The 12,522-nt window shown below is 37.6% G+C and overlaps 1 protein-coding gene across 2 annotated transcripts in view; it reads left to right on the top strand.

Moving 5' to 3' along the window:
- Nucleotides 1-12,522, top strand: part of LOC106877892 (uncharacterized) — a 47,844-nt gene that overhangs the window by 4,710 nt on the left and 30,612 nt on the right. For both annotated transcript variants that reach the window (XM_089356643.1, XM_089356642.1), the window contains exons 2-4: nucleotides 5,973-6,079; nucleotides 9,062-9,168; nucleotides 10,222-10,320. In XM_089356643.1, coding sequence (XP_089212769.1) covers nucleotides 5,973-6,079; nucleotides 9,062-9,168; nucleotides 10,222-10,320 — 313 coding nt within the window. The remainder of the gene's footprint in view (nucleotides 1-5,972; nucleotides 6,080-9,061; nucleotides 9,169-10,221; nucleotides 10,321-12,522) is intronic.

Below are 12,522 nucleotides of genomic sequence, written 5' to 3'. Positions count from 1 at the left end.
TATATGTGTATGTATGTCTCCACTTATTACAGCAGAAGTGTTAAAGCTGCTCCACTTCTTGAAGAGGATTGGCCTGCAAGAATCCTGTGTCAGTGTCATGTAAAAAGCACTCATGCCAGTGACACATAAAAGCACCCAGTACACTCTGTAAAGTGGTTGGCATTAGGAAGTGCATCCAACTGTAGAAACTTTGCCAGATCAGATTGGAGCCTGGTGCAGCCTCTTGGCTTGCTAGGCCTCAGTCAAACTGTCCAACCCTTGCCAGCATGGAAAGCAGATGTTAAAGATGATGATGGGTATATATGTATATTTATCTATATGTGTGTGTATATATATATATATATATATATATATATATATATATATATATATCCATAATATCCCAGAAACATCTGTAAGACTATTTCATTATAAATGTCATGAAAACTCTTCTCAGCCATGGATTTGTTATCTCATTCAGTCTAATATATACACCTTGGGCAAGTGTCTTCTACGGTAGCCTTGGACTGCTCAAAGACTTGTGAGAGTATTTGGTACACGGAAACTGAAAGCAGTCCGTTGTATATATGTATATATATATCATCATCATCATCATCGTTTAACGTCCGCTTTCCATGCTAGGAAGGGTTGGACGATTTGACTGAGGACTGGTGGACCAGATGGCTACACCAGGCTCCAATCTGATTTGGCAGAGTTTCTACAGCTGGATGCCCTTCGTAACGCCAACCACTCAGAGAGTGTAGTGGGTGCTTTTTACGTTCCACCGGCATGAGGGCCAGTCTGGCGGTACTGGCAACAGCCACGCTCAAATGGTGTTTTTTTACGTGCCACCTGCACAGGAGTCAGTCTAATGTTTTGTTCACATGCCACCAGTACACGTGCCAGTAAGGCGAAGCTGGAAACAATCACGCTCAAATGGTGCTTTTTACGTGTCACCCGCACGAAGGTCAGTCAGGCGGTACTGGCAACGGCCACGCTCAAAATGGTGTATTTTATGTGCCACCCGCACAAGAGCCAGTCCAGGGGCACTGGCAACGATCTCGCTCGAAAATCCTTACACATGTCATGGGGACAAGTGCCAGAAAGGCGACGCTGGGCACAGGTGCCATCCCGATTTCGCTTTCGCTTGCCCCAATAAGTCTTCAAAAAGATAAGTGACCTAGGACAGGCCTTGTGCCTATTGTACAGGGTATCCACAAAGTCTGGGTACATGGAGTAAATAAAATCATAACAAACAAATATAAGAAATAATAATTTCTTAAAGTATGTGTTAATCCCCATGTACCAGACTTTGTGGACACCCTGTAGAAAGAATTATTAACTGTAGTTAGTCATCATGATCATGACTATTTGTAGCTTGGGCATGACTTGATAAGCTTTCTTTATACTGGTCAGTTTTTCACTTGAATCTGCTATTTATTATGATCAATTCCTTTTCACTTCACATACATATGTATGTATATTTTATTCTTTTACTCTTTTACTTGTTTCAGTCACTTGACTGTTGCCATGCTGGTGCATTGCCTTTAGTCAAACAAATCGACCCCAGGATTTATTCTTTGTAAGCCTAGTACTTATTCTATCGGTCTCTTTTGCAAAACCACTAAGTTACAGGGACGTAAACACACCAACATAGATTGTCAAGCGATGGTGGTGGCAGGGGACAAACACAGACACACACACATATATATACACATGGGCTTCTTTCAGTTTCCGTCTACCAAATCTACTCACAAGGCTTTGGTCGGCCCAAGGCTATAATAGAAAACACTTGCCCAAGGTGCCCACAGTGGGACTGAACCTGGAACCATGTGGTCATTAAGCAAGCTATTTATCATCCAGCCACTCCTGCACCTGTGAATGTAAAGAACTGGAAGAAATATTGCAAGGCATATTTTTCCAATGCTTTGATGATTCTGCCAAAATATAAATACACACACTCACACATATACAATTTTTCTTGTCACATTTAAAGAATCTGAAAAAAACTTCGTTGTTCACAATAGTTTCCATTGTTATTTATTGTGTGTGGCCTTTACCAGGAGTGTAGCCAGCCCACTTATGCATACCTTTCCTTCTTTGGACACAAAACCCTGCTTGTGAAGAAGACCTGCTGAGGCAAGTGAAATCGAAATTGAAATTGAAGCAAATTCGATGACTGGCACCCATGCCAGTGGAGCACTAACAGTACCATCTAAGCGGGATCTCTGCCAGAGCAGCGGTCTCGTTTCTGTGCTGGTGGCATGTAAAAAGCACCATTTGAGCGTGATTGTTTCCAGCTTCGCCTTCCTGGCACTTGTACTGGTGGCATGTGAACAAAACATTAGACTGACTCCTGTGCAGGTGGCACGTAAAAAAACACCATTTGAGCGTGGCTGTTGCCAGTACCGCCAGACTGGCCCTCGTGCCGGTGGAACGTAAAAAGCACCCACTACACTCTCGGAGTGCTTGGCGTTAGGAAGGGCATCCAGCTGTAGAAACTCTGCCAGATCAGATTGGAGTCTGGTGTAGCCATCTGGTTGACCAGTCCCCAGTCAAATCGTCCAACCCATGCCAGCATGGAAAGCGGACGTTAAATGATGACAATGATGATGATGTGTCTCAGAGAAAATTTGAAAGAAAACTCTTGTAAAGCAAACGAGGGAATCATTCTGCTAAATTTCAAAGTTTAAATTTTAAATCTAAACTTTAATTGTAACACACACACGCACACGCACATATGCCTGTATGGTAAGAAGCTATGTCCCTTAAAACTCTCACCCCATTTGTTTTGCTTAAATACAAAAAAGTGGAATAGTAAAAGCTGGAATTCTTTTTGAGAAGGTTTTGTTGGAGAGGAGCTAAATAACAAGGAAATATATTCTAATCTTCTGTTGACACCTTTTACTTAAACTGTACTATTTTTAGCAATATCATTGTTGTTTAAAGCCAGGCCAATCCTAATTGAGTAGATCTTAAAATCAAAAGCACCTGACTGTCTGACAGAAGTATCTGGGATTATATTTTCCAATGTATTCCATTTTAGATGGCAGTGAAATTTCCTGCTGGCTGTCATTAACAGGGTTATAGGAAACTTATCTCTTGCTGCAAAAGAGTGTTTTCATAGGAGAAAATTGGATTTTTCCTTTTTTTTTTTTTCTTTGACCACGCCCTTTGAAATGGTGGAGGGAAACATTTTTTTTATGAAAAAAAAGTATTGAAAATTTGATTTTTTTTTTTACCCTTTCCCCCCCCCCCCCCCGCCCTCTGGACCAATTTTGGTCAGTGTTTTTGGTACTACACTCTTAAAAGCCATGGGAGAAGTCTTTTTGGTAAAAAAAAAAAAAAAAAGTAATTATTTTCAAATGAAAATGTGATTTAAGAGAGATTTGGCTGTTGTTTCTAGCTCCTCCTGCGACCACCTTAATCGTTTGTATGTCACTCTCACATGTATTGATGTTTTTCAATATTTCTCTCCCCATAAATAGTACATTTATGCTTGGAAAAGTTTTGAAAATATGTGATTTTTTTCAACCCCACTCCATTGTTCCTGTTTATAATTTTAACGTGTTGGAGAGTCTGAAAAGGTCATTTTAAAGTGATTTAAAAAAGAAGTATTTAAAAGATAATTTATTTTGATAACATAGTTTTCTGGTTCAGTGGTGGCAGGGTTAAAAATTTAAGTTATAAACTTTTTTTTTTTTGCTTATATCTCATCAAACCATAAAATGTGTTTATGGGGAGAAAAATATTAAAGAACATCAAAACATGTGAGAATGACAAAAGAACTGAAGAAGGTGGTCATGGGATGTACTAGAAATAACAGCCAAATCTCCCTTAAATCACACATATTTTTGTCTGAAAATATTTACAAAATTTGTTGTTTTTTTTTTGTTTTACCTAAGTAGCTTCTCCCATGGTTTTTAAATGCGTACTACTAAAAAAAAATTGGCCAAAATCAGTCCAGAAGTAATTTTTTTGAAAAGATGCCACCATTATTTTGAAGGACATGGTGAACAAAAACAAAAAAAATTTAAGTCTGCCCTTTAAATTTATTGTGATGTAAAGCATTTGTGATCTCTAATGGGCTAAACAGGGGTTGGAGTGGAAATAAATGCCAAATTACAAAATTACACTCTGCCATCTTAAAAGAGGAAGATAAAGTAGTCCTGGATGCTCTATATCTTATTAACAGTTGAGATTGCATAGCTGGGACATCTTTGGTAACTAATTATTCTGAACATTGCTTCTTATTATGGTTCTCTTAGTCTTGTTACTTGTTTCACTCATTAGACTGTGGCCATGCTGGGACACCACTTTGAAGTATTTTAGTCAAACACATCTACCCAGGTACCTTTTTTTCAAGCCTGGTACTTATTGTATTGGTCTCTTTTGCCAAACAGCTTACTTAGGGGATGTAAACACACCAACACTGGTTGTCAAGCACTAGTGGGGAACAAATGCTGACACAAATACACACCCATATATATATATGGGCTTCTTACAGTTTATCCATCAAATCCACCCACAATACTCTGGTCAGCCCAAGGCTATAGTAGAAAGCACTTGCACAAGGCACCATACAGTGGGACTGAACCTGGAACGTTATGGTCGGGAAGCAAACTTTTTACCTCACCTGTGCCTGATTTTTGATATTGAAATTTTGAAATCCATCTAAGTTCATTATATGCGATGATAATAGTTCCTCTACAAAGATGGAATGATTTTAAGAGTATCTACTTAGGTTAACTGCATCATCATATAAGGTTCGTATTGCATGCTGGTATGGGCTGGAGAGTCTGACAGGATTCAGCAAGCCAGAGATCTATGCTGGATTCCAGTGTCTACTTTGGCATGGATTTTATGGATGGATGCCCTTCCCAACACCAACCACTTTACAGGGTGTACTGAGTGCTTTTTTCATGACACCGGCAGCAGTGAGGTTACGAAATATATTACAAGACAAGACCCCTTGACTGAGTGTGGATGGGGGTGCAGTATTGAGGAAGATAGCTTTTGTGCCAGGTGTTGAGAGGCTTAAGTGTGATAGAAGAAGAGGAACAGGTGTCTTGCTGTATATTTGGCTACCTCAGCTGGAAAGAAAAGGACGGTAGAGATGAAGGCATTCCCTCAAGGTACAAGAAGGTGGATAAATAGAAAACAAGAACAGAGAATGAAGGATGGCTGAATGTGTGGTTTTGTAAGATGTGAAAGGGAAGTGACAGATAACAGAGATGACAATAGAGGTAAATGCAATGAATGGTGAACATGGATGGGGATATAGTCATGGGGGAGCCTCACTTTGAGGGAAGATAAAGGAAAATAGGAGTGGGTCTATGAGGAAAAGGTGAGAAGTGGCAATACATAAAAAGAAAAATGAGTGGAGAGCAATGGTATAAGGGAGACTTGAAGCATAGGGGAGAGAGAAGAGGCACAGTGATAAAGATGGATGTCTGAGGCATGTAGAGGTGAATATAGTGACCAGAAAAGTAGGCTTGATAGTAAATGTAAGAGGTGGGGATATTCAGGAGAAAGGGGCATCTAGTGGAAAATAAGGTGGTAAGGGATGATGTTGAGAGTTTGGGATGAGTGGCAAAGGAAGTAGTTCCAAGGAGAGGGATAGCTGGTAACACTGAAAGGGGGAATAGAATATATGCAATTCTGCTCTCATATAGTTAATCGTAAGATAGCTGGGGAAATAGCTACAAAAAATGCACCCAGTACACGATGTAAAGTAGCTGGCATTAGAAAGTGCTTCCATCTGAAGAAACTATGCTAAAAATTAATGTTACTTGATGACGATGACAATGTTGTGGCAGCAATAAGCTGTACTTACTCATGTTAACTCATTCAACTGAGCTAGTGACACTGGTCAGCATCAATGGAATAACCTGTTATTCCTTCATTCTATTCCTCCAATTCAGTTGCCTCAGCTGTACTCAGCTAATCATAGATGTGAAATGAACCATCATATCCTTAATTTATATTTTCAGGTTGTTATCCGACGCTTACCACCAACTCTTTCACCTCAGATATTCTTGGAACAAATTATGCCACTCCCTGCTTATGATTATTTCTATTATGTGAAGGCAGATATGAGGTATAGTATGAATCAAGACCCTTTTTTTATGTTTTTCTCTGTTTTACATTTCTTGGTTAAATAATTTTATTTCAAAGAACCTACAACAAACTAAAAACTTTTACTGTGATTAAGGTTTTAAACATAAGAAAAGCATTAAAAGTACACACGAATATTGAATTTAGATCTCAGAATTTTGATCCTCATTGAGGAGATGATAAAGGACTGACATAATTGGTAATACATCGGTTTGAGATGGCATTACACCAAAACTGTGGTCCTGGAACCATAATATGTTTTACAGACAACTGAGCTCATACAATTTATTCCTGTCAAGCTTTTTCCATCTGCTCATCTCCCCATAACTCATCCTTCCATCTCTGTCCTAACTACTACAGTAATTGAAATCATCTTTTCCAGCACTACCAGTTGTCTCTTCCACTCCCTGGTATCACTGTTTTGAAATGCAAACTTAACATAGTCTCTTCCCACTCATGATTTTTGTCAATCACCCTTTCTCTGTACTGCTAATTATTGCTCCCTCTCCTTTGAATCACTTTCTGTTGATTCACTCCTATGTACCTCTCACCACCTCCAACTTTATCCCTATACATTTCTTATTCTCTCCACACACTCTTGCAATGTTCATTCACCCACCTCACACCCATCAACTCCCTGTTTCGCATCCTTCCTCTATATCATCATCAACATCGTTTAGCATCCGTTTTCCATGTTGGCATGGGTTAGATGGTTTTACTGGAACTGGTAAGCCAGAGAGCTGCACCAAGTTTGATTCTGGTTTGGCTTGGTTTTCACGGTTGGATGCCCTTCCTAACGCTAACCGCACCAAGAATGTAGCAGGTGCCTTTTACATGTCACTGGTACTGGCTACAACTATGATTTCATTTGACTTGACATGCCTTCTCAAGCACAGCAAATCGCTAAAGGTTTTGATCACTTGTCATTGCCTCTGGGAGACTCAAGATCTGAAGACCATGCTTCACCTCTTTGTCTCATGTCGGGTCTACCTCTTCCACAGGTTCCCTCCTGTGTTTGTATTCTACTTTTCACCCTTTCTATGCTGCCAGTTACCATATCCTCTTCCCTGAGCCACTTATTAACACCCATCCCACATTGTCTTATCACCTTGCTTCTGACTCACATTTCCCATCAGGACCACCTCTCCACCCTTATTTATCATTCACTACATTTACCCCTATTCCCATCTCTTCCCAGCTTTCTCCTTCACACACACACTGCAGCCTCTACCCATCCCTGTTTCCCAATCTTTTGTCCCCACACTCTTTACTATTAACCTTCTTTTATTTTGAAGGTACTCAGTGACACCTCATCATCACCATTATTTGTCTCTCTTTCCAGCTCCATCCCAATTACTCCTACCCCTATTGTGTAATGTAAGGTAACCATGTATTTCCTTCATGGCAAGAAACCTGTTCTTGCCCCTTCTCATACTTTAACCTGCCAACATTTAGCATAAAACTATCTGTTAAAACCATCCCCCTCTCTATTATACTCTTATTCAGTTAAAGAGATTCTTTAGGTTTGTACAATGCATGGCAACCCCACTAAGTTCTGATGACTTGACAAAACACCCAGTCCACTCTCTGATTGGACCTAGGAAAGGCATCTAGCCATAAAAAGCATGCCAGAGTAAACATTGGAGTTATGATGCTGTCTTCCAGCTCATCATATCCTGTTCAACATTACAGGCCATGCCAATATAGAAGACAAATGTTAAATGGTGATGGTGATAAATGTATGTAACAAGTGTACATGTATATGATGTGTGTGTGTGTGTATGTATCCTTCTCACCATCATTTAATGTCCGTTGTCCATGTTGGCATGGGTTAGACCATTTGTTTTTCTTAGTCTTGGCATGAATGCTTTTACCCGAGCTTACATCAACTTTGTATATGTATATATATGTGTTTATGTATATACACGTGTGTGTTTCAAATCTGATTCACTGATTATAACCACTGAATAGCAGCCAAATTTCCATCAAATCACGACTTAAAAAAAATGGATTTGTTAAATAATGTTGTGTTATGTACACTAAGACTGAAAAATAAGATGGGATGATAATGGCTAAAATGTCGTTGACGACCTGCTTCATCAGGGTCAGCGATAGCTCCTGTTTGAAGAATTAAAGGATTAATTGTTATCATGATATCATTCAACTCTAAAGTAGCCGTATCTTTGTGCTTAGAAAAGATATTGCATTGTTGTAGAAAAGTTGACTGTATATCATCATTCAAAGTACATAAGCTACAAATTAGAGTACTTAGAGAAAATTTGAGTGCTGTAGACTAAAAACTTAACCATTAACATATTGTGATTGAAATCAATTTAATTAGAGTGATGTTGTGTGTACATGGTGTAAGTATAGGAAAATAAATAGCTGGAAGATGGCTTTGGTTCAATCAAATTTTAAAAGCAACTGGGAATTGTGGCTATAATTGTTCGAAAAAGAGAAAAGTATGATAAAGAGAATGTATGTGAAGTTGAAATTAATAGTTATCACATAAGGATAAACCTGGAATGTGATAATCCAGACAAAGCAAACTGTTGAGAGAAAAGTGGTTGTAATCAGTGAATCAGTTGGAGTTGACAAAATCATTTACTAACTTTTCTTAAAAATTTAAATGTGGAGAAATGAATTCACAAGTTCATAATTTTTGTTATCTCCTGACAACATTGTCCAATGTTTTCTTCATAAGACAATAGGATGTGATTTAAGAGTAATTTCCCCACTATTTATGGTGGATTGAACATTTACACAGAAGTTCCATTGTTAGCACAAGAGCATGAGTGTTCAAATAGGTTAGTGGTAATGGATGAAAAGGAAAATTCATGTTAATTATGATTTAATGAATAACCATAAAAGCTTATACTGTAACTGAATAAAATAATTTCATCTATACCTAACAACTATTTTTGTATCTTTATTTTCTCATCTCTTTTTGTATTTGTTTTTTTAGTCTTGGCATGAATGCTTTTACTCGAGCTTACATCAATTTTCCTTGTGGAGAGGATATTTGCACATTTAAAGATAAATTTGATGGATATGTTTTTGTGGACAAAAAAGGTATGTTGATTATTGTTACGGTATATAAATAATCTTCTTCATTATTTTGTTTACTTCATAAGTCTAATAATATTTATGTCACTTATTGGGTTTTGAGTTAATTTCTTGTTTCCTTCTCTTGGACCTTCACCAGATTTCAGCTTATTGCAAACTAATGAAATGCCTGCCAATTATGAGTTAGAAATAGTAGTGTATGTTACAATATCTAGTAACAATTGAAGTTGGTTTTGCTTTTTCACCTCAGTTTGATTACTGTTCACAAACAAAGTTTGATTTTCCTACTCCTGAAATGAGATTTGTTTTAACACTTTTGTTACCAAGCTGGCTGTAATGAACAACAACTACTAAAGACCCTTCCTCTTCCTGTCGGTTCCAAAACTTTTAGGCTGCAGCCATAAATGTAGGCATGATGCAAAGTAGTTCTGGGGAGATTGTAGAAGTGCTGAAACAGAGACAAGTAGATGTGTGCTGTGTGCAAGAGAAATAAAGGAGAAAGGATCCTCAACCAAACTCCTAACAGGCAAGAGACAGCTGTACAAATTCTTCTGGGCTAGCAACAGTGACAGCAAGAATGAGGTAGGCATACTGTTAGCTGAGAAATGGATAAAGTAGTTGAGGTAGAACATGCAATAAGTTAATTAAGATGAGACTAGTTTTAATCAACTCAACAGTGACAATTATTGTGACATATGCATCTGTTACATGCTGTAGAGTGCTTGTTGTTAGGCAAGGCATTCAACTGTAGAAAACATGCCAAAACAGACATTGGTGCTAGATGCAATCTTCCAACCATTTGCTTCCTATCAAACCATCCAATTCATGCTAGCATGGAACATGAATATTAATTGACAATTAAGACAACAAAGTAGTAATAAAATCGTGTATATCTTTATGTGGCTAATTTGATTCTACTATAAAATAATTCTTGTTATTAATTTGTATCTTCTATGAAATAATCTATGGCCTTGAATTACAAGGTCGTACTTTGGTTGTTTTCAAATCTAACTTAATGTTTATTTGTATAGTCCTTCTATGTTTTTCATCAATTTGTAGGCAATGAATATCCAGCGGTGGTAGAATTTGCTCCATTCCAAAAAGTTCCCAAGAAAAAAATGAGGAAAGCAGATACCAAAAAAGGAACTATAGACCAAGGTATTTCTTCTTTCCTTTCTCTGAATCTAAAATGGATAAAGCAATTGATTTTTTTCCCTAAGACATTGTTTTTGTGTAATAGCATGATGAATGTTGATTACAGGGCCAAAGTTTCAGGTGGATGTCTACTAAAATTCCATCTGAAGTTCTGTTATTTTTGTCATTTACTCTGAGACTCCAAAGTAAGTTTTCAGAATTCATGAAATCTTCTGGACAAACCTTCTAGTTTATGTTACAAATCAGTTTAAGAGTGATAGAAGTTTAACGTCTATGAGAAGAGCTATGTGTTAAGAGTGTCCAAAGAGATTGTAGAGCCATGATAGAGTTGTTCAAAAGTCTGGATCCTGGAAAGGCTCAAAACCAACTATTAAAATTGAAAACAACTATGTAAACAATAAAAGCATTTTTGGAAAATACTGTTGATCAATATTTAATAAAGAAGAGATTTGGACTTGATATTATTCACTTGGTGAACAGAAAATAGTGAATAATCTTTTAACATGTACTTTTAATTTATCTTGGTATGCAGTGTGTGGATTGACCTTTAAACAATATAGGTACTGCTAATAGCATTAGTAACAATGAATTGAAGTCTGAAGATAGTGCAGATGGTTTGCTGCAAATAAGCAACATAACCAGTATTTGAATGGTGAAGCCAGTGGTAATCTGTTGTCCCTGGTTTAACTTTAGGTTACTAGTAACTTTGTTGTTAACTAATAGCTATTTTATCAATATAACAGACAGACCATATAACATATAAGTAAAGCACAAGTTGTTTTATGTTACTAAAGGTTATATATAATCTGCAGTGGTTTTGAAAGAAAACTATTAAATTGAATCCAATGACAAAGCTGTTTTAGCTTACAGAAAATAATTAATGTCAGTGAATTTAAAAAACTAGCTGGATATTTGGAGGATTAGTCAATTCAAGAGCAATGTCTTCCTGATATGAGCTTGTATTGTGAATGGATGGCGTTAGCATGAGGAAAGCTGCCGTAAGAGTAATCTAACAATGACTTGATGGAGAGAGTGATTCTAGGGAAGTGATGAATTCTAGTCACATTTAGTCTACGATAGCATGGAACAAATCATGTTATAAGGAGCCGAAACAGGAGCCCATTCAGAGTTGTTCATTTCCAAGAAAGAGCAGACAAACCTTTATAAAATCATTTCCTATTATCTTAAAAGAAAAGTAGCAAGGACTCATTTGTTAATGTGGTCCTAGGTACACTATGCCTAGAAACAAAAACTTGGATTGAATGTTCAATCAAGGCTGATGTAGGGTTACACAATAATGATGAATTAGATTTGAAAATGGTTTTAGTTGTCAGATAGTTACATATATGTGTATAAAGCTAAGGAATATGTAAATGCATAATGCTAAAATGGCAAAATACTTGATTTCTTATTCTAAGATTTAGTTATTTGATTTAGGTAAGCATTCAACAGCACTCAGTTCTCAGTCCCCTCCTTTTCACCATTGTCCTCCAGTCTGTAACAGAGGAATTCAAGACTGGCTGCCTCTGGGGACTGCTTTATGCTGATGATCTTGCTCTCATAGCAGATTCTGTATCAAAGCTAGAAAAGAAATTCCAGGTGTGGAAGCAAAACCTGGTATCAAAGCCAAGATTAAGGTTTTAGTGAGCAAGAAAAAAGACAGGATCCTATTCCCTTCAGTTAAATGGTTCTGCTTTATATGTAGGAATTCCATATGATGTACCCAGTGCAAGTTATGGACACCTAAGAGGTGTGGTGAAAGAATAGGAAGTGGTGTTCGTATATAGATGGTGCACAGGAACCACAAAAACTGCAGATACTCAGGAAACGGATACTCTCAAATGCCCTGGAGGTTCTTTAGAGGAAGTGAATAATTTCTACTACCAAGGGGATCTAATTAATAGTTGGGGAGCATGTACAGAAAGTATAATCACTAGAATAAAAATAGGACGGAGAAATTCAGAGAGCTTTTACTTCTGTTGGCAGCCAAAGGTTTCTCTGAGTCAAAGGAAGATTGTATGATGCATGTGTACAAACAACAATACTTCATGGTAGTGAGACTCGAGTCCAGAATGTAGAGGGCTTGCAAAGGCTAGAGAGGAGTGAGGCTAGTATGCTCCACTGGATGTGCAATGTAAATGTACATGTGTGACAGAGTGCTAGTGCATTAAGAGAAAAGTTAGGCATAAGAGGAATTGGTTGCTG

Source organism: Octopus bimaculoides, chromosome 8 (assembly GCF_046866305.1).
Source record: "Octopus bimaculoides isolate indiv1 chromosome 8, ASM4686630v1, whole genome shotgun sequence".
NCBI lineage: Eukaryota > Metazoa > Mollusca > Cephalopoda > Octopoda > Octopodidae > Octopus > Octopus bimaculoides.
Note: the sequence above shows the minus strand (reverse complement) of the source record. Positions and strands in the feature narration are given on the sequence as shown.